This window comes from Ictalurus punctatus, chromosome 27 (genome assembly GCF_001660625.3).
Source record: "Ictalurus punctatus breed USDA103 chromosome 27, Coco_2.0, whole genome shotgun sequence".
NCBI lineage: Eukaryota > Metazoa > Chordata > Actinopteri > Siluriformes > Ictaluridae > Ictalurus > Ictalurus punctatus.
The window spans coordinates 328,364-355,829 of NC_030442.2; the positions used below are offsets into that span (position 1 = coordinate 328,364).

The 27,466-nt window shown below is 39.6% G+C and overlaps 1 protein-coding gene across 1 annotated transcript; it reads right to left on the bottom strand.

Moving 5' to 3' along the window:
- Positions 1–365: 365 nt before the first annotated feature.
- lcor (ligand dependent nuclear receptor corepressor) lies at positions 366–26,234 on the bottom strand. Its single transcript, XM_017458356.3, has 4 exons — positions 25,793–26,234; positions 19,946–20,236; positions 5,394–5,484; positions 366–3,881 (listed from the first exon to the last, which is right to left on the bottom strand). The coding sequence occupies exons 1-4, from the start codon at positions 25,887–25,889 to the stop codon at positions 2,849–2,851; spliced, it is 1,512 nt and encodes a 503-aa protein (XP_017313845.1). The 5' UTR covers positions 25,890–26,234; the 3' UTR covers positions 366–2,848.
- Positions 26,235–27,466: the final 1,232 nt, after the last annotated feature.

The following is a 27,466-nucleotide window of genomic DNA, read 5'->3' on the forward strand; positions in this document are numbered from 1 at the left end:
CACACACACACACACACATTATATATATATAGATATATAGATATATAGACATTCACATATACATATACATATATATATATATATATATATATATATATATATATATATATATATATATATATATATATATATATATATATATATATATATATAAAATAAGGTGTCTGTCAGGTCTAGCAAAGCCAGCAAAGTCTAGCAAAGTTTATGAATTAACGATATAAACTGGCATAAGGAGATATATATATATATATATATATATATATATATATATATATATATATATATATATATATATATATATATATATATATATGTATATGTGTGTGTGTGTGTGTGTGTGTGTGTGTGTGTGTGTGTGTGTGTCTCAGTTACCCTGAGAATTAGTGAAAAATAGCATACAGACATGGGCTGCTTCTTATTATTATAATAATTAAATCTTAAATTAAACTTACTCCTTACTATGCACACCATAACTCCACACCGCACACCATTAGAAGCAATGCCAATCTCAATGAAATGATCAGTAACAACTCATCAGTAACCCCTCCATGAGTATTGGAATGGCAATGCAATTAAAAAAACATTGTTATACACTGAAGACATTTGGGTTTGAGATCAAAAGATTTATATGAGATGATAAATCAGAAACTCAGCTTTCATTCCTGATGATGTGTTAAACAACTTAGAGAATGGTAACTTTTGTTTGAACTCACCCATTTTTCAAGTGATCAGAAATATGGAACATGTAACTGACAAGTGTTTTTTTGTTGCCCAGGTGTAATAGCTGTGAATGTCTACTCTTGGTTGAAAGTGGAATCAGAATTTCAACTTTAAGTTCCTGATATTTACATCTAGATGTGTTAAACAACTTAAAACCTGGCCCCTCTGGTGGCAAAAGTATAGGAACAGATGGTCTTAAAGCCTACTTCTTATTCCTAGCATTATTCCCACACTATGGCAGGGTCTGCTTAGATTTTGATTTGGCACAGGTTTTATGCTGGATGCCCTTCCAGACGCAACCCTCCCATTTCTCATCCGGGCTTGGGACCGGCACTGAGCGGAGTGGCTGGGGTTCCCTGCCCGGGAATCGAACCCGAGACACGGTGGTGAGAGCATGGGATCCTTAGCCTCTGGATCACCAGAGAACTCAACAGATGGTCTTAAATAAAATACAGTAACTACCACTTAATATTTGATTCCATATCCCTTGCTTGCAATAACTGTATCAAGCCAGCAATCCACTAAGATCAACAAACTGTTGTATGCTTTTTTGCTTTTTCAAGCTTGTACTGCAGCTATTTTTCAGTTGTTTGTTTTGGGGGTTTCTCTATTCAGTCTCCTCTTCAGCAGGTGAAATGTATGCTTAATTGGGGTAAGGTCAAGTGATTGACGTGGCCAGTCTACAACCATCCACTTTTTCCCCCTGATGAAGTCATTTGTAGTATTGCCAGTATGTTTTGGGCCACTGTCTTTTTGCTTGATGAAATTCCTCCCTATTAGACTGGGTGCATTTCTCTGTAAATTGGCAGACAGACTGTTTCTCTTTCATAGACAGCTCTCTGGCATTCATGTTGGTTTATCCATTTTAACAACAAATGCAGTCTTCACAGGTGAAACCTAGGGCTCAACCAAGAGTAGACATTCAGAGCTATTATTTCTTTAAGCAACAACAAGGAACACCTGGGCAACAAGAAACGCCTGTCTATTATATGTTCCAATATTTTTAATCACTTGAAAATGGCTGGGTTCGAACAAAAGGTGCCATGTTCTAAGTTGTTTAATGTATGCACAGCTTACATTGCACAGCTTGATGTAAATATCAGGGAATAAAAGCTGAAATGCTGATCCATCATCTCATATTAATCGTTTGATCTGAAACATAATTGTCTGCAGTGTATGGCAAAAACAAAAGAACTGGCCTTGTCGAATATTTTTGGAGGGGACTGTACAAAAAACAAACAATGAGGCTCCCAATGGACGACACTTCTTTAGTATCATGAAGTGAGCCACACAGACTGTTAAGTGCATAATGCAAATAACACTGAGGTAATCAGGTCACCAAATTATCACCAGAATCACCAGTATCTGGTAAATCCCAGACTGTAAGAACAGTCCAGAAGAAAACAAACATTTTTTAAAATAAAAAATAAAAACTGAATCAACCTTTTTAAATACTCATATTCATCCCTGAATTACTATTTACCTAAAGCAACATGTTCCAAATGAACATGGCTAACTTAATTTAACAGACTATAAATGTCTGTAATGTAATATTATCTAAATAGACAGACAGACAGCCAAGCATCAGATACCCAATAAGAATCATTGCAGACTTAAAATTTAAATTACCAAAGTATATTACAAACCTGTAGTATGAGAGAGGGAATTGTGGAACGCGAGGGAAAAAGATTCTTTCTTGAAAGGGCTTGTGTCATTCTTTTGACTTGCTAACTGCAACCAATATTTACTGTCCCCCAAAGTGCTTTTTTAAATTGCATGTAGCTGAAGACAGGGGATAGGGCAAGTAGAGGTTTAAACTTCATAATGTTCCTTATTTTTTATATATATATATTTAAAAAATAAATAAATAAATAAAAAAAATCTGGTTTTGCCACCCTCATGGCTTTAATAATGGTTACTTTTGTGAGATTAAATAACAAACCTAAGAACTGCTTGGAGTGACCACTGTAATATTGTTCTTTATCCATTGTATTGGATGCTTATGGTTGTGCTACCCCAGATACTGCAAAGCAAACCGGCATAGTTAAAGCCGTGTTCTTTTGCCAATAATATTTCATTTTGTTCCAACATGGTGTATTTACTAATTTTTTTTTGTTTTTCTCACCACCTACAATACATCCTCTTGCACTGTGCTGGATGTGGCAGTTGGCGCTGCAGTAATTGCCGAGTCTTTTCTATCTATCTTCATAATCATTTTAATCTTCTTTTTTGGTGGGTTCTTCAGTGTTCCCATCCTCTCTTTCACCTTGTACTCCAGGGTACTATGAGGAATACCATAAATGTTCTGTGCCTTTGAAACACTCATTTTCCCACTCATCACCACACCAATAGCCTCTTCCAGGATCTCACTGTTATACTGGCGATACCGGCCCCTTTTTTTGCGTGGCTGCTTGGAGACTGTTGGATCTGCTTCTGGATCTGACGTTGGATACTGAGGTCCAGATGTTGATTGGTCAGCATCAGTGCCTAAATATTCACTCACCCCACTGCCATCAAAGAGGTTTCCCAAGCCAGCTCTACTACTCTCTTTGGGCAAAATGGCCCTAAGCCTCCTGCTGAGAGAATTATCTCTCTGCACACTGCCCATAGAAATGGAGCTGTAATTATATATATCAGAAATGTTACCATTGGAGTTCCAGGAGAGATCCATACCCTTTACTTGTGGAATCTTCAAGTCAACTGGAGGTGAGTTTCTTGCATCTTTCTTTGCTGTAATGGCAAAGATATCATGGGACTTGCTATGGCAGGCACTGGTACCTTTGGTGAAGGTTCCATGATTTTCTAAGACAAGCGGAAGGTTCTTTAGATCACTAATATGGCTGCTGACCGATTTATACTCCAGTACACCATCTAGTTGTGGTTTCTCCCAGAAGCCATCAGAAGACAGGAGAGGGTGTGTTTGACTGGAATTGAGAAAACCTACCATCTCTAAGCTGGCCAAAGATAGAGGTGAGTGTTGTCCAAGAAAGCGATGCTTCTGACTCAGGAGTTCCTCCTTTATAAGAAGTGATTTGGCGAGTAGAGGCTTAATAGGGGCAGAGCAAGTATGGTCCCCCCAAATGCCATCTTGCAAACCTTGTAGTGGCAATCCGTCCTTTTCATCAATTTCTTGGTACTTTTGATCTGTTATCACGGGTTGCCTGATTAAGAAAAAGAAAAAAAAAGAAAAAGAAAAAAAAAGGCTCTCCATGCTTAGCTTTAGGAATAAAATTACAATATACTGAACTGCCTGTAGATCAACATATGAACGTACCAAAAATAAACAGTATTTTGAGGGAAACAAATATAAATTCATTAAACCATAAATACACTATATGGCCAAAAGTATGTGGACACCTGACTGTCACATCCATATGTGGACCTTCCCAAAACTGATGCCACAAAGTTATACGCACACAATCGTCTTTGTATGTTGTAGCATTAAGCTTTCCTTTCACTGGGAATAAGGGGCCTAAACCTGTTCCGGTATGACTATGCCCCTGTAGACAAAGTAAGGTCCATTGAGACATTGTTTGCCAAGGTTGGTGTGGAAGAACTCAAGTGGTTTGACCTCAACTAATACTGACTACAACCTCATTAAACATCTTTGGGATGAATTGGAACGCTTATTGCATGCCAGACCTCTTTGCCCAACATCAGTGCCTGACCTCATTAATGCTCTTGTGGATGAATGGGCAACTCCCTATAGTCACACTTTAAAAATGTAGTGGAAAGACTTCCCAGAAGAGTGGAGGTTATTATAACAGTAAAGAGAGGACTAAATCTGGAATCGGATATTCAACAAGCACATATGGATGTGATTGGTCAGGTGTAAACATACTTTTGGCAATATAGTGTACATCATTGCAAACTGCCAAATCAATAAGAACCTAGAACCTATCTCTAAATTAGTAAAATAACCAGAATACAGTACATAAATAAAAAGATCCTTGTGTAGTGTCCACATCTAATTTATGTAATGTACATTTAATTTATGTAATGAATGCAATGAATAATGTGTAATTTTACATTTTAGTAAAGTAAAATTGTAATTTAAGTAAAATTCACCAGTTATTCATTACCGATATATTATTTCTTTATATAAATCCTTTGAAAAAAAAGTAACAGGTAGTATGTCAGTGCAATTGTACTTAATCAAAAACTTATCTTACTATGGCTGTTGCTGAAATTAGATTTAGGAATATAATTAAAATAAGCTTTTTACATTGTTGCCCAACTAATTAAACCTGTTTTACATCCAGTAGGATGCACTCATTTTTGTGGATTTGTCATAAACACTCAGATTTATAAACTTCATGTACCTTCTTTAACTCATTAGGAACTAATTTGGGATTATTATTATTATTATTATTATTATTATTATTATTATTACTTTCAATTTATAGTATACTGTATATTAAATAAACAAGTATAACAAAAACTATGGTCAATAGGGTGTAAACCATGTTAAATGGAAAAGAATAATATGTAACAGTTGCTGAGGAAAAACACTATCTAGCCTTTTCAATGTTAAAACAGTAAATTGAATTAATACCTGAATGAATATGGCATCAGAAATAACAAAGGACAATTAGGCAGTAAGGCAGAAACACAACAGAATTGAAATGGTGGATAGAAAAACAAAACAACCTGATAAAAATGGCTGTGCTCACCTTTTCACTACAGGTATGACAGAGAAGTCATGAGTGGGATCGAGAGAGATTCTGCTTTGTTTTTTCTTGGTCGAGAGATCCAGGACTCCATCTGTGAATATAAAAGTATCCCCTTTTTACTTGTTTTTTTTTGTTATTGTTGTTTGTGTGTTTCTTTCTTGTTCATTTTAAGTTTGCAATTATTATTTTATGTCAGAGAAAAGTAATAAAACTGTTTTAATATGAATTTTGACTTTAAATAAATGAATATTTATTTGAAAATAAATTCAGTGATTTCAAATTCATCCTTTAAATAACTACTTATTTTTCAGACAGACAGTGCTTGCACATGCATACGACTGCAAATCATTTGATCTTTTATTGACTGTTATATTTTATACAGGGATGTAGCAGTTTTCAAACATACAGCTAGCAGTTGTTGTAGACATGCAGGAAATTGCTGTATTTTCTGCCTTTTAAGCTAATCCTTTCAAACTGTGTACTTATTTACATTATAAAATATACTGTGTACCTAAAAGAACATTATAAAATAACCTAAAAACAAACAAAAAAAACCCCCACAGAATTACAAATTTGAGCAAGGAAATGAACACACAGTATTTCTGTTAACCTGTCATAGATAGGAATCAACACCTGTCCCATTTCGATACTTTGCTTAATTTTTAATCAATTTCAGTGATAATAGTTCCTTTTTTTTTTTATTGCTGATCAATAACACATACAGATTTCTAATTTTTGTTTCTTTGTAGCTGACAGGAAAGAGAGTATGCCAACCCTCCCACTCACAGAGCATGGACAGTTTGGCTCTCCAAAGCTCCCAGCCACAGATGGCTACGGCATCATCAGATTGCTAAATATTTCTAAATATATACTTGACAGACATCATTCATTCATTGTTCATCTTCAGTAAACATATAAAAAAAGCCCTCAAGCTGCATTCCTCTCATCATTGTGATGAACTGAAACACTAAAGCGTACATCTGGGCAGGAAAATATAGTATTGCTTACTTACTTCAGCTATTTTGATTTTGAAACTGTAAACTGACTTTACAATCAGCATTCTTTAAATGAAGGTAATAATATTCAGCACCATGAATCTCTCCTTTCTCTCTTTGTTCTTTCTCTTTCTTGCATGCAATCTCACTCTGCTAACCGACTCAGTCAATAATCTCCATTTTTAGTGAGAAAAAAAAAAGCCCCAAACCCTGTAGCATTATACCCATTAACATTATTACACTCTGGAACTAATTTTGTCATCAGGACTATTTTTAAAGTTTCTATTCCTGGCCATCTACCACGTGTGGTGTGTTTAAAGTCCCAACCACACTTTTTCTCCTGATCGTTCTTCAATTACACACATCAGGAAGCACGCCCACACATCTTGTGTGGTAGTAGCTCAGCATATATTTCAGCATAATAACAACAGTCCCGGTGTCGGCCGGGAAGGAATTACAGGTACTCTTCATGATCAATACAGGGGCTACTTATTCAAGCATCGGGAAAGAAGGCTCACAGCTCCCCCTCACCCATAAAGCAATTCAAACTATGGGCTTCTCGGGCTTCACAGAGCCTCATGAACTTTTGCTCAATGATATTACTATACAGACACCCCTGCTATATTCTCCAAGAGCACCAGTGAACTTACTACGCCAAGATACCCTGTGTGAACTAGCGGCAAAGATACAATGTGACCCGACTGGGCTATGGGTTACCTTTCCGCAGCCTATAGGTACACCTTACTTGCTCCTCCAAGAACAAGACAAGACTCCCCCAGTAATCGACAATGTGTGCTGGTTGGAAGTGGAGGACATGGATAAATTGGAATTATGGGAGATGTTTGAAGAATGGAAACTCTGGCTGAAGTACATTCGCCCACACTGCCATGAAACACAAACTCTGTTGCACTGTACAATCAAGTATGACAAAGTAGGACAGGACTAGGAGTTTGCCCAGTTGTGGGAAGAACTCGAGAGGGATGTAAAGTGGCAGTGAAGACTTTGGATCTAATAAGTGGCCCCCAGCCATGGTACAATTACCAGAAAGACTGAAGAAGTGGTACCAGGTGGAGGATGCAGTCCCCCATGTCTCTCTTATGGTCGCAAATAAGTTTGAAAATAAAGATTTAGGACCAATGGTTAAGCAGGCTAGGGAAGTGAGGGAATGGAAACCAACTGAGAACCCATACTTACACAGGTCACCTGATGGGCAGTTCATACATAGCAACGTGTGTCATGATACATGATAGGTCAAAGGTAGCTGCAGAGGAAAGGCAGATGGTAATTCTAGGGTCAGGAAAAGATCCAGATGAGGAAGAACTGCTGAGAAAGGTGCCAGATGTTATCTACAAATCACCCAACAGACGTGGTGATAGTTGAATCGGCAGGGCTAGGAAAAAATAAAAGTCAAAGAGAACATTCACCTACCATATCAAAGACAATACCCCCTGTCCCCACAAGTCAGGGAAGGTACAAGTCCAACCATACAAGGGCTAATCGAAGCAGTATTGATCTCCACCAGGAGCCCTTGCAATACTCCAATCTTTCCTGTCAAGAAGCTCGATTCAAATAAATGGACGTTGGTACATGATTTGAGAGCTATAGATCAAAATAATGGTACCTGAAACGCCAGTTGTTATCAAACATACCTGAGGGAACAAAATGGTATTATGGTAATTGATCTGTGCTCTGCATTTTTTTAGTGTACCTCTCCACCCAGATTCACAGCATCTATTTGTCGTTCACTTGTTGGACTGTTGTGTATGTGTATATTGTTATACACGTACACGTCACTTTCTCAGGGATATTGCTAATGTCCCTCTATATTCAACCAGGTTCTAGCTCATGACCTTTATACTCTGAATTGTCATAGCACCCTGTTGCAGTACATGGATGACCTTCTGCTTTGCAGCCCTACTAAAGAACAGTGTCAAGATGACTCGGTAAAGGTGTTAACTATGCTAGCCGAAAACTGCCACAAAGTGAGTAAAGAAAAACTTCAGTTTTGTAAACCTAAAGTAGAGTACTTGGGATGTGTCCTAGAAGGAGCAAGCCACAAAATTTCACCTAAACACATGGGAGCCATAAGGAAAGTGCCCCAACCGCAAAAAATACAACAAATGTTGGCATTCTAAGGAATGGCAGGCTTTAGCAGACCGTGGGTCTGTGACTTTGCGCTAATAGTTCACCCTCTTCGTGATTTAATCAAAAGCACAGACCAAACGCAGCTAAATGCTGCTCATACCTGGACTCCTGGGGCGTTAGCTGCATTTGATCGGCATCTGCATTGGCAAACCCTGATTATGGTAAACCCTTTCACTTGTACATTTCAGAAAAATGGTGCTTTGCATCTGCTGTATAGACACAACAACAACAAGGTGTAGGTAAATAACCTATAGCATACTACAGTACCACTTTGGATAATGTTGAGAAGGGAATGCCACCTTGTTATCGGGCACTGGCGGTTGCCGCATTCACATACCAAAAGGAATCCTCAATTACGATGGGGCATCCAGTCACACTGTACACAAGCCTTTCGCCATTACCAACTCGCGAATCACGACGTACGATGTCATTCTGTCGGCCCCGGAGTTGACTATAGAAATATGGAACACAGTCAACCCCACTGTCAAAATGGTTGCTCCACAAGGTGAGTTGCCCCATGAATGCATGTCCTAATCAGAGAAGTTCTTTAAAGCACAAGCCGACTTAGAGAATGAGCCCTTGTCAAGTGCACGTGTTCTTTGTAGATGGGTCATGTTTTCGAGCCAATATAGGGAATAAAGCTGGATTTACTGTCATAGCGGCTAGGTTGGATCTGCATTCATTAAATACAGTAATGGAGGTCTCTTTACTCTATACCTGCTCAACACAATTGGCAGAAATCAGGGCTCTGACTGCTCCGTGTGAACTAGGGAGTGGTAAAAGCTGTACAATTTATACTGACTCAGCATATGCATATGGTGTACATCATATGTATTTGGGCCTATATGGGCACAGAGAGGATTTCAGAGGGAGGATGGGTCCACAATTACTCAAGGAGCAGCTATATCAGACTTGTTGTATGCTATGACTTTGCCAGCCGAACTAGCAATTGTGAAATGTCAGGCTCACAAGACTGAAGGTACTTTTGTTATTAAGATAAGATAATACTTTATTAATCCCCAGATGGAGAAATTAGGGTGTCACAGCAGCAGTAAAAAAAAAAAAGACAAAAAGAAAAGAAAGAAGAGATAAAAGAGATAGTAAGTAGAACAATACAGGGATATATAAAGAGTATATACAGTATGTATCAATATTTATAGACATAAGCACAATCTCTCTCTCATATATATATATATATATATATATATATATATATATATATATATATATATATATATATATATATATATATTACATACACACACACACACATACATACATATGAGCAGTATATACAGCAAGCAACAATGTACAGTCCAACTATGCAAGTAGCCCATGTACATATCGCATATGTACAATACTATATACATATTGCAGCTGTATGGTATAATCAGTGTGGACATATAACAAAAACTTTGAAGAAGTGATCTCATGTGTGAGCAGTGCAAAAATTACAGTATGGTACCCATATGAAAACAGTGTAGCAGAATATTTTTAGTGAAGTCAAAAGTAAGGTAAGGTCAAGGTGGCTAGGTGTTGTACAGTCTGATGGCTGTCGGCACAAAGGAACATCTGAGGCGTTCCGTCTTGCACCTGGGGGGATGAGCCTGTGACTGAAGGTGCTCTCCATCTGCCGCAGCTCAGCATGCAGTGGATGAAGAGGGTTTCCCAAAATGGACCTGATTTTGTTAATTATTCTCTTCTCCACCACTGTCTCCAGATTGTCCAGTTTGTGACCAACAACAGAGCTGGACTTCTTCACCAACTTGCTGAGTTTGTCAGCCTCCCGAGTCTTAATTCCACCTCCCCAGCATGTCACAGCAAAGAACAGCGCACTGGTTACTACAGTCTGATAGAACATTTGCAGTAGCTTGCTGCTCATGTCAAACGACCTGAATTTCCTTAGAAATAACAGTCTGCTCTGTCCCTTCTGGTAGAGAGCTTTGGTGTTTTCCAACCAGTACAGCTTGCTGTTGATGTGCACTCCCAGGAACTTGTACGAGTCCACCATCTCTATTTTCTCCCCCTGGATGGTAATAGGTTTTGGGGGGGAGGCAGGGCGGTGGATGGTGTTAAATGCACTTTAAAAATCGGAAAACATGATTCTCAATGTGCTTCCTGGCCTCTCAAGGTGTGAGTAAGCTCTATGCAGTAGGTAGATGATCGCATCGTCCACGCCGATTTGGGTCCGGTATGTAAACTGCAGCGGATCAAGGGAGTCACTTACGATCAGCTTCAGGTGCCTCAGGATCAGTCTCTCAAAAGGTCTTCATGACATGTGAGGTTAGCACTACAGGTCTGTAGTCATTTGAATTACTGGAATGACTTTTCTTGGGCACCGGAACAATGCAGGAGGTCTTTCACAGTTGTGGCACCTTTTTCAGCCTTAGAGAAAGATTGAAAAGGTATTGAAACACACCTGCAAGCTGTGTGGCACACACCTTGAGCAGCATGGGGTTGATGATGTCTGGGCCCATAGATTTGTTGACTTGGACAGCTCCCATCTCAACTGGCTTGATGTTATTAATGGACTGGTGGAGGGGGTTGTTGGGGTGCCTGTGTCTGTGATCATTCCTGTATTGTCCTCATCATCAGGAGGGTGTGAATGTCCATTTGAGCTCTCAGGGGTGGGGGCTGAGTCAAACCTGTTCAAAAACCGGTTTAACTCATTTGCATGTTCCAGGCTGCCCTCCATGGCTGGTCTGGAATTTTTAAGCCCAGTACTCCTGTTCATGCCCTCCCATACCTCTTTGGCCCTGTTTTTTTCCAGCTTGCACTCTAGCCTCTCCCGGTAGCTTTCCTCAGATCCCTCCTTAGCTCCTTTTGGACTGACCTGACCTCCTCATTGTCTCCTGCCATGAATGCTCTCTTTTTCCTGTTTAAGAGGGCTTTAATGATAATGGTAATGAGTCTTTATTGGTCACATATACATTAGAGCACAGTGAAATTCTTTTTTTCGCATACCCCAGCCTGTCAGGAAGCTGGGGTCAGAGCACAAGGTCAGCCATGATACAGCGCATCTGGAGCAGAAAGGGTTAAGGGCCCAACAGTGGCAGCTCAGCAGTGCTGGGGCTTGAACCAAGGTTACAAAGACCTGTGAACGCTCGCAGCTTAATTGGGTTCAAGCATTGCCACTAGCCATAATGAAAATGCGGTCCCAGACTAACCGTACTACTCATCTAACCCCACACAAGATGTTGAAGGGCTGCCCTATGCCTATGGAATTTACTCAGGTCCCTACAAGGGCCCACCTCTTGAACAATTAGAGGGCAAAATGCAGGAATATATGCGCCACCTAACCCAATCCACAGGCATTTGAATTCGCAGGTTCACGAGGCACTTCATTGTGAAGACGTCACCACACCAGAGAGATTGGTGGAAACAGGGGACTACGTGCACATACCCATGTTCAAAAGGAAGCACTTCAATGACCCTCGAAGAGAAGGACCATTCAAGGTGGTTGCAGAAACTCCAACTGTGGTAAAGGTTGAAGCAAAGATCGGTTTCCCGGGGCGGGAAAAGGCAGGTTTTTGTGCCCTACTGAGGATGGGGAAGATAGGCTCCAGCATCCTAATCAAGGAGGGAAGGGCAGACTCTTGCATCCTGCCGAAGAAGCAGACGGCTCACTCTCTGTAGATGACCAAGAGGACTTAGACTTCACAAGCAACAGTGATCTGGATGACCCCCAGATAGGTCTGTCCCACAGAATACCTGGACAAGTTTTAGGACAGAGTGCAAACCACGCCGACAGGCAGCTAGCGACAGTGACACCCTTAAGAGCACACCAGGTGGTAACACTCCAGAGCACGGACAGTTGTTGATTCCATGTGGAGACTCCCCACTGGCAGTACCAGAAGTGGCTGACTTCCCACCTGAGGAAGTCCCTGCACATCCAGCCCCTATCCTAGACCCAGGCCAGATTCCTGAGGGCCCTTTCATACTTGACGCCGAGACTGGGGAGGGAGTAGTGCAGTTGTTAGAGGAAGACGTCACCCGCATGAGCAGCCGTTTGGGACTCTATACCTACAGGATCTGAGAGATCTCGACATCCCTCCTGATCCCCAACAGCACCTGAACACTGTCCCTGTCGTAGATAAAAGCCAGCAAATTCTACAGTTCCTCTCACCTGAATTCGTAGTTCCGTTGCCGCACGCAGCCCTTGCAGTTGGACCAGATGCCATACCCCAAGCTGGCCCCAAGGCCATACACCCCGAGTGCGGCTGACATCACACTAAAATCTGGGTGCTTCTTGCGGCCATCATTCTAATGAGTGTTTTCGGAATGACTGCACTTGTTATTATCTTTCTAGGTGGCACTAAAGTCCAGAAAATAGTACCTAGTATGAAATCTCTTTGCACCACACTACCTGTCAAGCAGAATCGTAGGCAGGTTCATGGATTTTTTTTTTTTTTAAATCATTAAACACTTGAAACGTGTTAGACTCAAGCAAATCGTGTATAGAATGTCAAATAAAGTTTAAAAAAATTGCTAATGTAGGTAATCTTTTGAGAGCTACAACAATGATAACAAGCTACTTACATTTGTAGCTGGAAGTTGGCTGAGAGTTCATCACCCATTTTTTTTCGAGCTGAGAGGCATCAGGAAACATGACATTATTTCTAGTAAGGGAACATATTGAGCATCGATGCTCCCTGGTTTTTGTGGTGCATTGTGGGATTTTTTATATACTCAAAATTTGCCATTGAAAGAGTCCTTTTTTACTGAACTAGGGAGCTGGTTGAGACATAGGGTGCTTCAAATTTCTTATTTGTGCATCCTCATTTCCTTTCCTTGCCTTAATATTTCATTACTTATTACATTAATAGTAATTACATTTCATGTACACACACCCCCTTAGGATGTGAGAGAAGAATGCAAGGATGAGATGTGAGGAGAGAAGAATTGAAGCCAGTCAAATGGAATATCCTCGCTGTCTCAAGCGTCGCTTCAGAGCGACGTCAATTAATGATGACTGTGCTCAGCTGGATTATGTCACTGCGCTTCAGGGATCTGCCGTTATCCTTTTTTTTAATCTGCTGTTATGTTGATGGAGCTTGGTTAATAACATTCTTAATAAAGCAAAAAGCACTGATAGTATGTGAAATGTTTGGGTTATTGAATAATGAATTAATGGACAATACAAAAATCATCACATTTTTTGTGCAGCTTTGCATATCCAAACATGCAAGGATCAATTAATTACAATAGTCATTGTAAGCATATTATTATTTTATCATATTTCACACAAAATTCCATCACATCATCAAGGGACTTTCTGTTTGAGATTGTGGCAGATGTAAAGGAGGAGGGCAATTTATACGTGTCAGGTTTTTCGACAAGAAACACTTCCGCATAGGATACATCTGTGTATCCTCACTCCTAGCACCTCTGGAAGCTTCCGCATTACCCGTTCCTCGGGGTGCAATTACAGAACTGATATGTCCTTCAAGATGGTTGACGATCAATTTCCGGGTCACAGGCTGGAGAGTGGAGGAGTGAAGAAATGAGGAAGCATCATTTTGAGTATTGAGAAGCACCCATACCCTTTGACAGCATGGAAAACACTAATTTCTGTATTGATCATCTGATCAGTCACATGACAATGTCAACATTATGAAGGATTATAATTAGAACAGCCAGTAGGAGGAGACAAACTATTAAGCAAACAAACATTTCCCTTAAACTGCTACCGAATGTCTGAATCTAAACTGTAACTGAACAAAGGACTTCAAAAAAGTAGTTATAGATTAGCATATACTGTACATTGATCAGGCATAACATTAAAACCACCCGTATAATATCGTGTAGATTCAGTTCTGACCCACGGACTCCAATCAGCTGAAAGGGTACTGTGGTATCTGGCACCAAAATGTTAGCAGCAGATCCTTCAAGTCCGGTAAGTTGGATCGGACTTATTTGTCCAGCACAACCCACAGATGGTCGATCGGACTGAGATTTGGAAAATTTGAAGTCAAAACCTTGAGATCTTTGCTATGCTCCTCAAATCATTCCATTGTTTAGGTTGGTGGTACGTGTCAAAGCAAAAGCCACATGAATGCCAGGATCCAAGTTTTCCTAACAGAACATTGCCCAGAGCATCACACCAGCTTTCCTTCTTCCTACAGTATAGTGCATCCTGGAGCCACCTCTTCCCCAGGTAAGCGACGCACCCAGTCATCCACACGATGTAAAAAAACAAACAAGATTCATCAGACCAGGCCACCTTCTTCCATTGCTCCATGGTCCAGTTCTAATGCTCATGTGCCCATTGTAGGCGCCTTCGGCGATGGACAGGAGTCAGTATGGGCACTCTGACCGGTCTGCAGCTACAAAGCCCCAAAAGCACCATGCTGCGATGTACTATGTGTTCAGACACCTTTCTACTATAGCCAGCATTAACTTTTTCAGCAATTTGTGTTACAGTGGGAAGCTTCTGTGAGATCGGAACAAACAGGCTAGCCTTCATCATCCATGGCCTTTGGCTTCAATGAGCCTTGGGCACCCATGACCCCGTCACTGTGCCAAGGACCCTTGTCCTTTTTTGGACCATTTTTGGTAGGTACTAACCACTGCATACCTGAAACATCCCACAAGACCTGCTGTTTTGGAGATGCTCTGACCCAGTCGTATAGTCGCTCAGTCATCAAAGTTGCTCAGATCCTTATGCTTGCCCATTTTCCCTGCCACCAATACATCAAATTCAAGAACTGGCTGTTCACTTGCTGCTTAATATATCTTACCCCTTAACAGGTGCCACTGTAATGAGAAAATCAATGTTATTTATTTCACCTATTCGTGAAATGTCACGGTTTTAATGCTATGGCTGATTGGTGTAGATGCAGCATAAATATATATACAGTATCTCACTAAAGTGAGTACACCACTCACATTTTTGTAAAAATTTGATATCTTTTCATGTGACAACACTGAAGAAATAACACTTTGCTACAATGTAAAGTAGTGAGTGTACAGCTTGTATGACAATGTAAATTTGCTGTCCCCTCAAAATAATTCAACACACAGCCAATTAATGTCTAAACCACTGGCAACAAAAGTGAGTACACCCCTAAATGAAAATGTACAAATTGGGCCCAATTAGACATTTTCCCTCCCCGGGGTCATGTGACTTGTTAGTGTTACAATGTCTCAGATGTGAGTGGGGAGCAGGTGTGTTAAATTTGATGTCATCGCTCTCACGCTCCCTCATACTGGTCACTGGAAGTTCAACATGGCACCTCATGGCAAAGAACTCTCTGAGGATCTGAAAAAAAGAATTGTTGCTCTACATAAAGATGGCCTAGGCTATAAGAAGATTGCCAAGACCCTGACACTGAGCTGCAGCACGATTGCCAAGACCATACAGCGGTTTAACAGGACAGGTTCCTCTCAGAACAGGCCTCGCCATGGTCGACCAAAGTAGTTGAGTGCACGTGCTCAGCGTCATATCCAGAGGTTGTCTTTGGGAAATAGACGTATGAGTGCTGCCAGCATTGCTGCAGAGGTTGAAGGGGTGGGGGGTCAGCCTGTCAGTGCTCAGACCATACGCCGCACACTGCATCAAATTGGTCTGCATGGCTGTCATCCCAGAAGGAAGCTTCTTCTAAAGATGATGCACAAGAAAGCTCGCAAACAGTTTGCTGAAGACAAGCAGACTAAATACATGGATTACTGGAACCATGTCCTGTGGTCTGATAAGACCTAGATAAACTTATTTGGTTCAGATAGTGTCAAGCGTGTGTGGCGGCAAACAGGAAAGGAGTACAAAGACAAGTGTGTCTTGCCTACAGTCAAGCATGGCGGTGGGAGTGTCATGGTCTGGGGCTGCATGAGTGCTGCCGGCACTGGGGAGCTACAGTTCATTGAGGGAACCATGAATGCCAACATGTACTGTGACATACTGAAGCAGAGCATGATACCCTCCCTTTGGAGACTGGGCCGCAGGGCAGTATTCCAGCATGATAACAACCCCAAACACACCTCCAAGACGACCACTGCCTTGCTAAAGAAGCTGAGGGTGAAGGTGATGGACTGGCCAAGCATGTCTCCAGACCTAAACCCTATTGAGCATCTGTGGGTCATCCTCAAACAGAAGGTGGAGGAGCACAAGGTCTCTAACATCCACCAGCTCCGTGATGTCATCATGGTGGAGTGGAAGAGGACTCAAGTGCCAACCTGTGAAGCTCTGGTGAACTCCATGCCCAAGAGGGTTAAGGCAGTGCTGTTAAATAATGGTGGTCACACAAAATATTGACACTTTGGGCCCAATTTGGACATTTTCACTTAGGGGTGTACTCACTTTTGTTGCCAGTGGTTTAGACATTAATGGCTGTTTGTTGAGTTATTTTGAGGGGACAGCAAATTTACACTGTTACACAAGCTGTACACTCACTACTTTACATCGTAGCAAAGTGTTATTTCTTCAGTGTTGTCACATGAATATATATAATCAAATTTTTACAAAAATGTGAGTGGTGTCCTCACTTTTGTGAGATACTGTATATATTTATATAGAAACAGTTATCAGACCTTAGCTCCACCCTATGTATGAGCACACTCCAACCTTGGCAACTAACCTCAGACACTTGACCTGCAAATGGCTTTAAAGGTTTGTGCAAATCCATAAAGAACATTCTTGCTGGCCTACACAAACTCGACACCCTTCATGAGAAACTTGAACATCTCACCTGATCGCAATGCAGATGAGAAACCAATAGTTAAAGTAGAAGAATCAGGATCTAAGAAAACTGAGTAGCAAAAGAAAAGTATTCAGCCCAGCAAGAACCTAGAGTAGGGCCTCACTCTGCTTCATCCTGTTCCCGCTCCAAGCATGAAGAATATCCTACCACTCTTGAGGTTGAGCTTTCAAGACTTTCTTCTTGAAAAACCCACAAGAATGTAGTTACCTTTGTCACATTCCCCGATATCTTTCAAAGGAAGACGTTCTTGGCATTATTTTCCAACGCCATCTCCCATGAAGCTCTTCAAAACGCTAATTCAGAACATCCACAATGAAGCAATAAAAAAAATACAAAAAGTATCCAGACACTGCATCGTCGTTGCTTAAAAGTCTCGACACATGAGCTCTAGGGAAGAGCATGCGTCCACACACACACACACACACACACACACACACACACACACACACACGTTCACATGATATTGTTTTCTTTCTCACACACACACACACACACACACACACACACACACACACACACACACACACACGTGTGCACACACTTTCCTCATTTTCCTCTCTCCCGCTCTCACACACATGCACTATTCCTTTGGTCTGTTCCTATACTTTAGAAGTTCTTAGTTAAGTAGCTTATTGGTGTTTTTCTTCTTTACACTGTATTTCAATAAACCTGTATTTATTGCCTTTTTTTATTGACTTGTCTTGCATGTTACGTTGACATTGCAAGAAGCCAAACTATTCAGAACCAAGTCAATTAAAATGAGTGCAAGGTGTTGTAAACTGTCCACACACAAGGGAATTCACAAATGTGAATCAAGCATATAATTGTACAAGTACACTTCAGTTCAGTTAGTGTTATTATTATACATTCAATTAATAATTCAATGTTTGTTTGTTTTTTCGATTCGAATTCGGAGTTCGATGGAGTAGGACGCGAAGTTGGAGGCTCCTGCTGATTCCAATGAAAACTGAAATTAATTTGAAGTAATTAATTTGCGCATACAATAGATTTTGTCTGATTCTACTCCATTTCCTTGTTTTCCGTTTCCTTGTTTCCGCTTACTTTTAACTTTGTAGCATGTTAAAATGTCTGGAAAGAACACGAAAACCTGTGGTAGCATTCAGACACGACTGAGGTCTAGTGTGCGCACCGCGAGCGAGTCCCCTTTTTCCCCTGAATCCGCGTCGCCGAGCAGTGACCCTGACTTCACCACACTCAGGCTCGAGCTGCTGGCTTCACTGAAGAAGGACATTGCCGATATTTTAAAAAAGGATCTCCAGGAGACTCTCGGGGGTGCGCTGTCTACTATCCAGCTTGACCTGCAGGCTGTGAAAACACAGCTGGCTAGTGATAAAGTTGCTACCGAGGCTACAATGTCAACACTGAAAGGTACTGTTGGGGAAATGGAGCACACTCTCTCCGGTTGTACCAATGACATAGTTCATATGAAGACTACAATCAAGTCTCTCACTGCGACCGTGACTCAATTACAGAATAAATGTGAGGATTTGGAGTCGAGGTCATGGCGCAATAACATTAGGATAGTGGGAGTTCCAGAGGGCGCTGACACATGTACAACCGCTGCTGTAGCGGCCTTGTTAAAGGAGGCATTTGGTCTGGAGAAGGAGCCGGTTTTGGACCGGTCCCACCGGACCCTTCAGCCGAAGCCCAAGCCTGGTGAACGACCACGAGCTATTGTGTGCAGATTCCACTATCACGGTGACTGTGTTGACATTTTACGCCGTGTGAGAGAGATCCAACGGATTAAAGCGTGGGATTTGACCATCTCCGTTTTCCCTGACTACACAGCCAAGACCGCCCGGGCCGCGTTTAACGAGGTTCGGCGTCAACTTCGTGGTATTGTGGGTGCTCGCTATGGAATACTTCACCCAGCTCGGCTTCGCATTACATATAACGGTGTTCAGAAGGACTTTATTTCAGCGGAGGAAGCAGGAGACTATGTTAAACTCCTGATATTGGGGCGAACTGCATCACCTACACAGCGGCGTCTTTTTTGCTTTCTTTTATTTTTATTTTTTGCACTTGGCCTTCCAGCACTTCTGTATTCAGATTTTTATTGAAGATATTGTCGTTGTATTACTTCGCCTAGATTTCGTGGTCTTACTCCTCTTAAATCTACATCTGTATTAATGTAATTTTGTTGGTTAGTTCAGCTTACTCTCCGAGTTGTTTTCACATTGTGGACAACTTTTGGATATTGTAGGATACACTGTCGTCTCATTTGTTTTATGGAGACTTTGGGTGTGGGAGTGTGAGGGATTGTGAGAGTAAACAAAACATGCCAATGCTTTGAAGGATGTGAATTGGAACAGAGTAATGTTATTCAATTGCGAATCTGTTTTTAGAGGATTTAAACCTAACTTGGTCAACATATATTATAAAATTCAGGCAATTTTACTTAGGTTATCTCATACAGTGTGGCAAGTAACAATCTGGAAAGACCTTTGTAATATCACAGTCTAAAACTGGATTTAAAGAGAAGCAAATTAGTAAATGAATCACATGTAAATGAATCACATGTAAATGTATCATACGTAAATGAATCACATGAATATGAATCACATGTAAATGAATAATATGAAAATGATTAAATAAATTAAAAGACAATAATTCAATGTTTTAATGGAACTGCATAATATTATTTTTATTTTACTTGTATTTATTTTTAATATTAGCTCTTAATTAAATAATTTACCTTGGTTACTGGACTCAACACCAATCTTCTTAACAGTAAGGTCCAGTGGAGAATCCTGGTCAGCCATGAAAAGTTTACAAAGGACAGGGTTCTGTGATGAGGCAGCTGGGTCTAGCAAGGGTGCTTTTGGCAGACTTTGGTACTTGGTGCTGTTAAGTACTGATTGGGAAAGGGGTATATCCTGAGCTGAACTGGTTTTTGAGGTATATTCCGTGGCAAGCTTTCGAATCATTTGTTGCATAATCTCCTGTGCGACTGGAGGGATGAGGGGATCTGAGATGCTTGGTAGGTCTGTGGTAGAATGAAGTAGAAAGAAATGCACATAAATATTATGAGTGTGATCCAATTTAATTATTTGTACCTATGAAAAAAAATAACAAATTGTAACAGAAATAATTTTAATGTCCAGTCAATTACTTTTACAGTGAGTAACTAAAGAGTTATAAAAGCAAAGACACATGACTTTAATAGCAATAAAATGTATAATGATGTTATTATCACAATATCAATTATTACATCATCCAGGCCTACTAGAAAAAAACTCATCACAGATCTTGATTGTGAATACACGTTGATCTGTAGAAATCCTTTGGTCCTATTTCACCACTCCTAATAGGGTAAATGCCTTCTTCTGTGGATGTGTATGCATGTTGATACCTTCCAACAAAGTGTTGTATGAAGCAATATTTGCTGTCATCCAGCCACCCTTCCCATAAAAGTAAATAAACGACCATCAAATATGGGTAAAACATGATTAGAGAAAGTTCAGTCACCAAAAATAATTATGAAAGCATGGTTTCAGTCATAGGACTTCATTCAGCCCTATAGGTGGTGTTCTTTATTACAACTGTTAAGGAAAAACTTTGTTTTTGGTATGACAGACTGGCAAAGAACCATATGCAACAGGGAATTGGTAGCAGACAACATGATTTCAGAATTCATCACAATAGAGAAGACAGTGTTTAAATATGTAAAGAAGTAAATAAGTATGTACTTTTAATGTATAGGGGGTTCATCATCCACTCCTACTTTCATACTGCTTTTCATCATCTCAGTCAACCGAACAAGTGTGTAAATACTGCAGAGAAGCCATTATGATGACGAGAGTAACTCTGTACAACATCTGCATCTCTCAACTTTGCGGTCTCACAAACCGTCATCTTTTATTGATCTCGCAAAATTACCTGAACCTGCGACCTGCTCGTGTAGACACAGCGACGTTGGGCGGAGTAAATAAATAATAATGCTAACGATACAAGCTGGGTTTAATTCAGACTTCTTTATTAAATAATTCCTCACCAATCATAATCAAGATTAGCAACTGTTCCATCTGTAAACATACAGTACAGTACTGCTCTCCATTCACTAACTCTAATAGCTCATTCACTTTATTTAAACTCATGGTTTCCAGATATCACTAGGAAAGTCAACTCCAGTTTCCATGTTCTGATTTAATCTCCTCAAAAATGCAAGTTTATCAGCAGACCTGGCAACACTGTACTGGGGAACGATCTAAAACTGATAAACAAACAAAAAACCAAAATGTAAAGACAGAAGATGTGCTTAGTTATAAATAAATCATTTAATACAAAAAAATAGATATTACAATAACTTTATAAAATATAAATAAAATGAGAAATGAAATAATGTTTAATTACTATGGGTTGCATTTAATATCGATTTGCTATTTCCTTAGATGGCTATTAGCCTTTTTCCTAATATGGATAATTTTTGTGTTAGTCTACTTTTAATTAGGACTCTTTATTGTTTAAGATACTTTAAAATAAATATTTTTATGCTGTTTATTTATCAATTAACCAACTGTATTTCTCATTGCTGTTATTTTACTCAATTAACAGTGACCATGAGCAGAGAGCTTACATTTAAGTGTTTATGACCTCCTGATTAAAGTTTAAACAAGAAAAGATTGGTATTTGTATCGGTTTCGGTCGTAAAAATCCTGATCGGTGCATCCCTAATGAACACCATTAAAGTAAAGCGCTTTGCATCTGACAGGTAAATGAATTGAAATGAATCTGATGAATAAATGCAGGCACATAAAACCGTGTTTGAATGGATGGAAAAGTCCTCAGGACTGAGTACCACATCATTGTGCAGACACAAACTGCTTTCATGAACAAGTCAGAAGTCCACATTTCTCCAAATCTCATAGTTCTCCTGAATAAACACACTCGAACTCTTACACCACTGAAACAAACCCCTGCGACCCATCAGAACCTCTCTCATCTACTACATCTGCAGGAAAGCACCACGTGGTGTCATGAATAATTGAGAGCGCATCTTCTCACAGGATAAGAACACACAGGCTCATGAATAATTATGAGACACCGACAAGTCATCAAAGTACTATAGTACATTGCCACATCACTGCCTGTGACCAAGTTTTAAACCAGGAAGACAAAAATAGCAGACAAAAGCTAAAAATTGACCAGCTTTCACCTACAATTAAAATGAACAGATGCTGAGCTTGTCTTTTATGATGTGTGATACGAACACCTCTGTTAAAATCTCAGAAAATGAAGTTTAGTGTTTCATGACGCTTTAACACTGGCAATTTTACTGTGTGGAAAAATGTTAACATGAAACTTTGCACGTTGATTTCAGATTCTGGGTTCATCTGCTTGCCTGTACAGTGCCCTCCACTAATATTGGCACCCTTGGTAAATATGAGCAAAGAAGGCTGTGAAAATTGGCTTTATTGTTTAACCTTCTGATATTTTGTTCAAAAGAATTCACAAAAATACTGCTCTCATGGATAGCCAACAATTGAAAACAACACAGGTCTATCAAAACAAAAACAAAAAAACCCTACACTGGAAACCCTAATGGTTCCTTACTTAAACAATCAAGTAATCTTGACTTATTTAACATTATTTAACATTTTGCATTTTGAGCCTAACTCAAAAATATAAGTTCGTTTAACTTATTTACCTACAACATACATAAACTTAAGATTTCAAGTGTTCTGAACTCAAAATCATGATTCGTTAAAATAGCTCACACTGGTCTTCCTTTGATGTGATTGGCCACGCAAGGAGTTCTGTAGGTTGCTGCTGAGACCGGTTTCATTATGAAGTTAAAGAAGGGAGTGTGCCCTCATGTGCCATTTTAAGTAAGTAAACTTATCTTGATATCAACTTATTTTGTGTGATTTTTAATAGTGAAATATGTTTGTTAAATTCCTAATGGTACATTTTCTAATAAAGGACAACACAGCCATAATTACAAATGTTTTCCGGTTACAGTAACTTTGCTAACGTAGCCATTAATTAACAATATTTTTAATGATGGTTTTGTGATGGTATGATAACAGAGATATCAAATGATTTTGTGATTTGAAATTTTTAAGCATATAAGTTAATAAACCTAATCATAGTTCCCAGTCAAACTTTGTCAATGTCGCCATTAATTAACGACATTTTCATGATTTTGTGAAGGTATGATTGAGATATAAACTTTTCATATTTTGACTTGTGAGCCGCAAACATTTTGTAAAAGTATTAATCATAGATTAATCACGTGTTTTGAGAAAGAACATGGCAGCTATAGCTGAGAACAAATAGTGATCTTCACACTTGTCACCACCAATTATCTACAGAGCGATCTTGAACCTAGTGGTCAATGGTGTTATTGCAGGGGGTCCGTAGGAAAGTTTTAAAAATGTTTTTATTTTTAATTTTGTTAAATGTATCAAAACATATTAAAAGGAGATGTTTTAAAATTAATCAATTTGGTTATTTGCGTGCATTCACAAATATCACGTGAGCTGAGCTGACGATTGTTCACTGATGTGTTTATTTTAAATTCATTTACAAATGAAATGATAATTTCTCTACCTGAGTGGTAGAGAAGTTCAAGTGTTGCATTGATGGATAAAACAAACAAAAGATAATTAAATGTCACACCAAAAATAAAATGTAAAAAAATAATAATCTTGAAATGTTTTGATTACATTTTGAATGTCCAATGTTAATATTACTAATGTTGAATATTAGTAAAATAAAACAACATACATAGAAATGACTGTTAAATATATAGCCTATAATTGTTGTGCAGTGAGGGGGTCCTTGTGGATTGTCTGAAATATGCTAGGGGTCCAGAGCTCACAAAAGGTTGAGAACCACTGGTCTAGTGTATGAATTTTAGAAAGGTAATATCGTCTCAAATGGAACACATTAGTTTTTTAGTAACTGGAAGTATAAGCTGCTTCCTAGTCAATGGCGCATGAAGTCATATGCATGCAGTGTGATACTGCTAGCATTAGCAGACACATAGAATCACCGACAATGACTTTCTTCGGTTTACTGTTTATGTTAATGTTACCTTTTATTCCCGACATGACCTCAGTCACCATCAGACATCGGCGTAATCATCAAGTGTCTGAGGAAGAAAGTGTGCGACCCAAGTCCTTTAAGGCAGGTGAGCGTTTTATATTAAACACTCTGAAGATCAAACTTTATAAAGATGACTTTGTGTAGCACTGAAACACGACAGTGATGCACGAACACAAACTTATGTTTGTATCCAAAATACTACACTGTGTGCAAGGGACAGGGAAACTGGTGCAAATTGCTTAAAAGGTTTAGTTTAATTTAAGTTTGTTGTCATTATATGTTGTATTTGTGCACTTGCAGTGTAAATTCTGTCGTTTATTATAACGGAAGTGATCTGTTGGTAATGAGGCCGCGTTGCTCCTGACTCGCAGTGGGAGTGCAAGTAAGAGCTGTAATGTCTAATTAAAACACTATGAACAAAAATAAAACAATATTCCTAAAAGCAGTGAGTAACAGAAACCATAAGGTGCAGTAAAAGTGAGTTTTTATTATTAATTTAGTATTGCAGTTTAATTCGGTGCTTTTTGTGTATCCATAAAAAGTAACGCATAAATACTACTATGTATATTTAATAAGTATTTATGTATTGATTTTTATAGATGCAAAAAAAAAGCAAAAAATTAAACTACAGTCCTAAATGACTAATATATATTCTGGTGTGTGTCTGTGTATTGGGTTCTTTACAGTCTTATATTATTGGACAAACAGTTGTGTAAAGATTAGTTTATATTTGTAACATTCAGTTTGTGGATTTTACTTTAAATAAATGAAAACAAAAATGGTACTGAAAGTCGTCCACCCCCACCCCCCATTAATCGAAAAGAAATAATTGGCCAACTGATCGATTATGAAAATAATCATTAGTTGCAGCCAATTATTATTTCTTTTTTTTAAAACAAAAGGGCAAAAGGTTAAACAAAGACAATTTTCGCACCTTTCTTTGCTCAAACCAAGGGTGCAAATATTAGTGGAGGGCAGTGTATATAGGCTAGTAGGTTTCAATAATAAGGTGTATACTAAATTTGGTCCTCCAATATCACTGTCTTAATACATTAAGCCATGTTAAGTGTTTTCTTTATATGCGAGAGAAATGTTTTTCCCTGGTCGTTAATTTAGTGCATTAATCCACGCAAAGCTTTTCAACATTAAGCGTTTTAAAACGTCTCATATTGCAGGCCTAAAATAAAATGGAGCGCGTGCACTATGGCGAAATAACACTATATATCGGCTTATGCACAATTTATGCACGTGACAGTCCTGCACCGAGAATCAAACAAAACGGGATGCTCAAAAAGACAAAGCACAAATGAAAACAGAACGGAGTAAACAGCAGCGAGGCTTGTCTGCTGCAGGGAGGAGACGGTGTGAAGAGGAAAAATAAATAAAAACCCGCTGCGCTTGTCAAGCGCAGCACCGGAGCTTCTGGAGCTGTGCGCGTCCTTATTAAACCAACCGATGCTCTCCTGTCAGATCAGATGTTAAATAAACTTACCTACACATCGAATAAGCTTATGTCTCCACGATTCAAGTTCCTGACGAAAAGCATGTCCTTTGATGGTACACTGTTGACGTTTACACAGACACGCCATTTTCCATCGGCCCCATCCCGCGGTCTCGCGCGCTCTGCTGTGTACTTCCCCGGGGCTACGTCATCAGAGCTCGGACAAGAGGATGGTGTGGTGGTGCGAGAGGGTGGAGGTGATCGCCGGCCACAGCATCTTTTAAATGCACCATCCGTAGGTGCATGAGATCGACTGTTCCGTTCAGTCAATGTATTACTTTTATTCTAATAAATGATTACAGATCTGAAAATGTTAAGGTTTTTGGGGGGAGATTTTTAACATATCCACAGACGAGTACGTTTTTTTTATTTTTATTTTTTTTTAACTATTTTTACATCCCCAGAATAAAGGATGGACTATCTAATCTACATAATCCACGGCTAGGTTTGCATTACGCACAATAATAATAATAATAATAATAATAATAATAATAATAATAATAATAATAATAATAAACACTCCGAGGTGGTGATGCGGCCACGACGCGAAGCGGAGTTACACCTCGGTGTGCTTTTTTTATTGCGAATAATTCAACGGACCAGGGTCAATTATTCCTCACCTAATGCAAACCTAGCAGTTACCACATTTGAAGACATCGTTCAGATGTTTTATTTCAAGACATTTGTCAGGTTTTTGTCCTTAAAACGCTCGTGTGTGCAATTAATTTATTACGCATCTCATCTCAAAGCCTCCGCTATTAATTCCTAAACGAGAGAGGCAGAGGTAGAGAGAGAGACAGAGGGAGAGAGAGAGACAGCGAGAGAGACCGAGAGAGGGAGGGAGAGAGAGAGGCAGAGAGAGAGGCAGAAGGAGAGAGAGAGACAGAGGGAGAGAGAGAGGCACAGGGAGAGAGAGAGACAGAGGGAGAGAGAGAGACAGCGAGAGAGACCGAGAGAGGGAGGGAGAGAGAGAGGCAGAGAGAGAGGGGCACAGGGAGAGAGAGAGACAGAGGGAGAGAGAGAGACAGTGAGAGAGACAGAGGGAGGGAGGGAGAGAGGGAGGCAGAGGGAGAGAGAGAGAGAGAGAGACAGAGAGAGAGACAGAGGGAGACAGAGACAGAGAGAGAGACAGAGAGAGAGACAGAGGGAGAGACAGAGGGAGAGAGTTAGTTCACACGTTGTTTTTTTTTTCGTTTCATGCTGATAATAAAAAAAAATAGAACAAATAATTAAATATTGATAAGCCTGCTTGTTCACAGGGTTTTTCGATTTTTATTACTGCAGAAAATACAATGAATACATAAGTAAATAGTGATGACTGAAATATTGAATATTGATACATTTGATACATTGATAAATAGATATTTATACTCTCTCCAATAACTGCACGTCAATGGCTCAACCCTGCTCTTTGCCTCATGGCTGCATTACCACCTTGGGTTCGCATTTTTTTTCCTAATAATTCAACGGCCAGTCGTCAGTTATTCCTTACATATTTATGGAAAATCTAAATTGTGTCATTTTGTCTGTTGTTAGATCTGTGTTCTGTGGGGGACAGTAGACTAACTTTTCCGTTATTTCAGTTAATTTGGCGAAGTGATGTGGAACTGTAATGCGGTCAAGACCTGACTGGAACTACTTTAGCCGTGCGTTTACTGAAAAGTA

Bases quoted from the DNA above. Each gene is read 5' to 3' on its own strand.
- lcor (XM_017458356.3), bottom strand. From the start codon at position 25,889: ATGGCGTGTCTGTGTAAACGTCAACAGTGTACCATCAAAGGACATGCT. The intron at 5,485-19,945 runs GTAAATTATTTA...TTATATTCACAG, and splicing joins TGTTGAGTCCAGTAACCAAG to ATGGAGTCCTGGATCTCTCG. The intron at 3,882-5,393 runs GTGAGCACAGCC...TTTCTTAATCAG, and splicing joins GTCATACCTGTAGTGAAAAG to GCAACCCGTGATAACAGATC.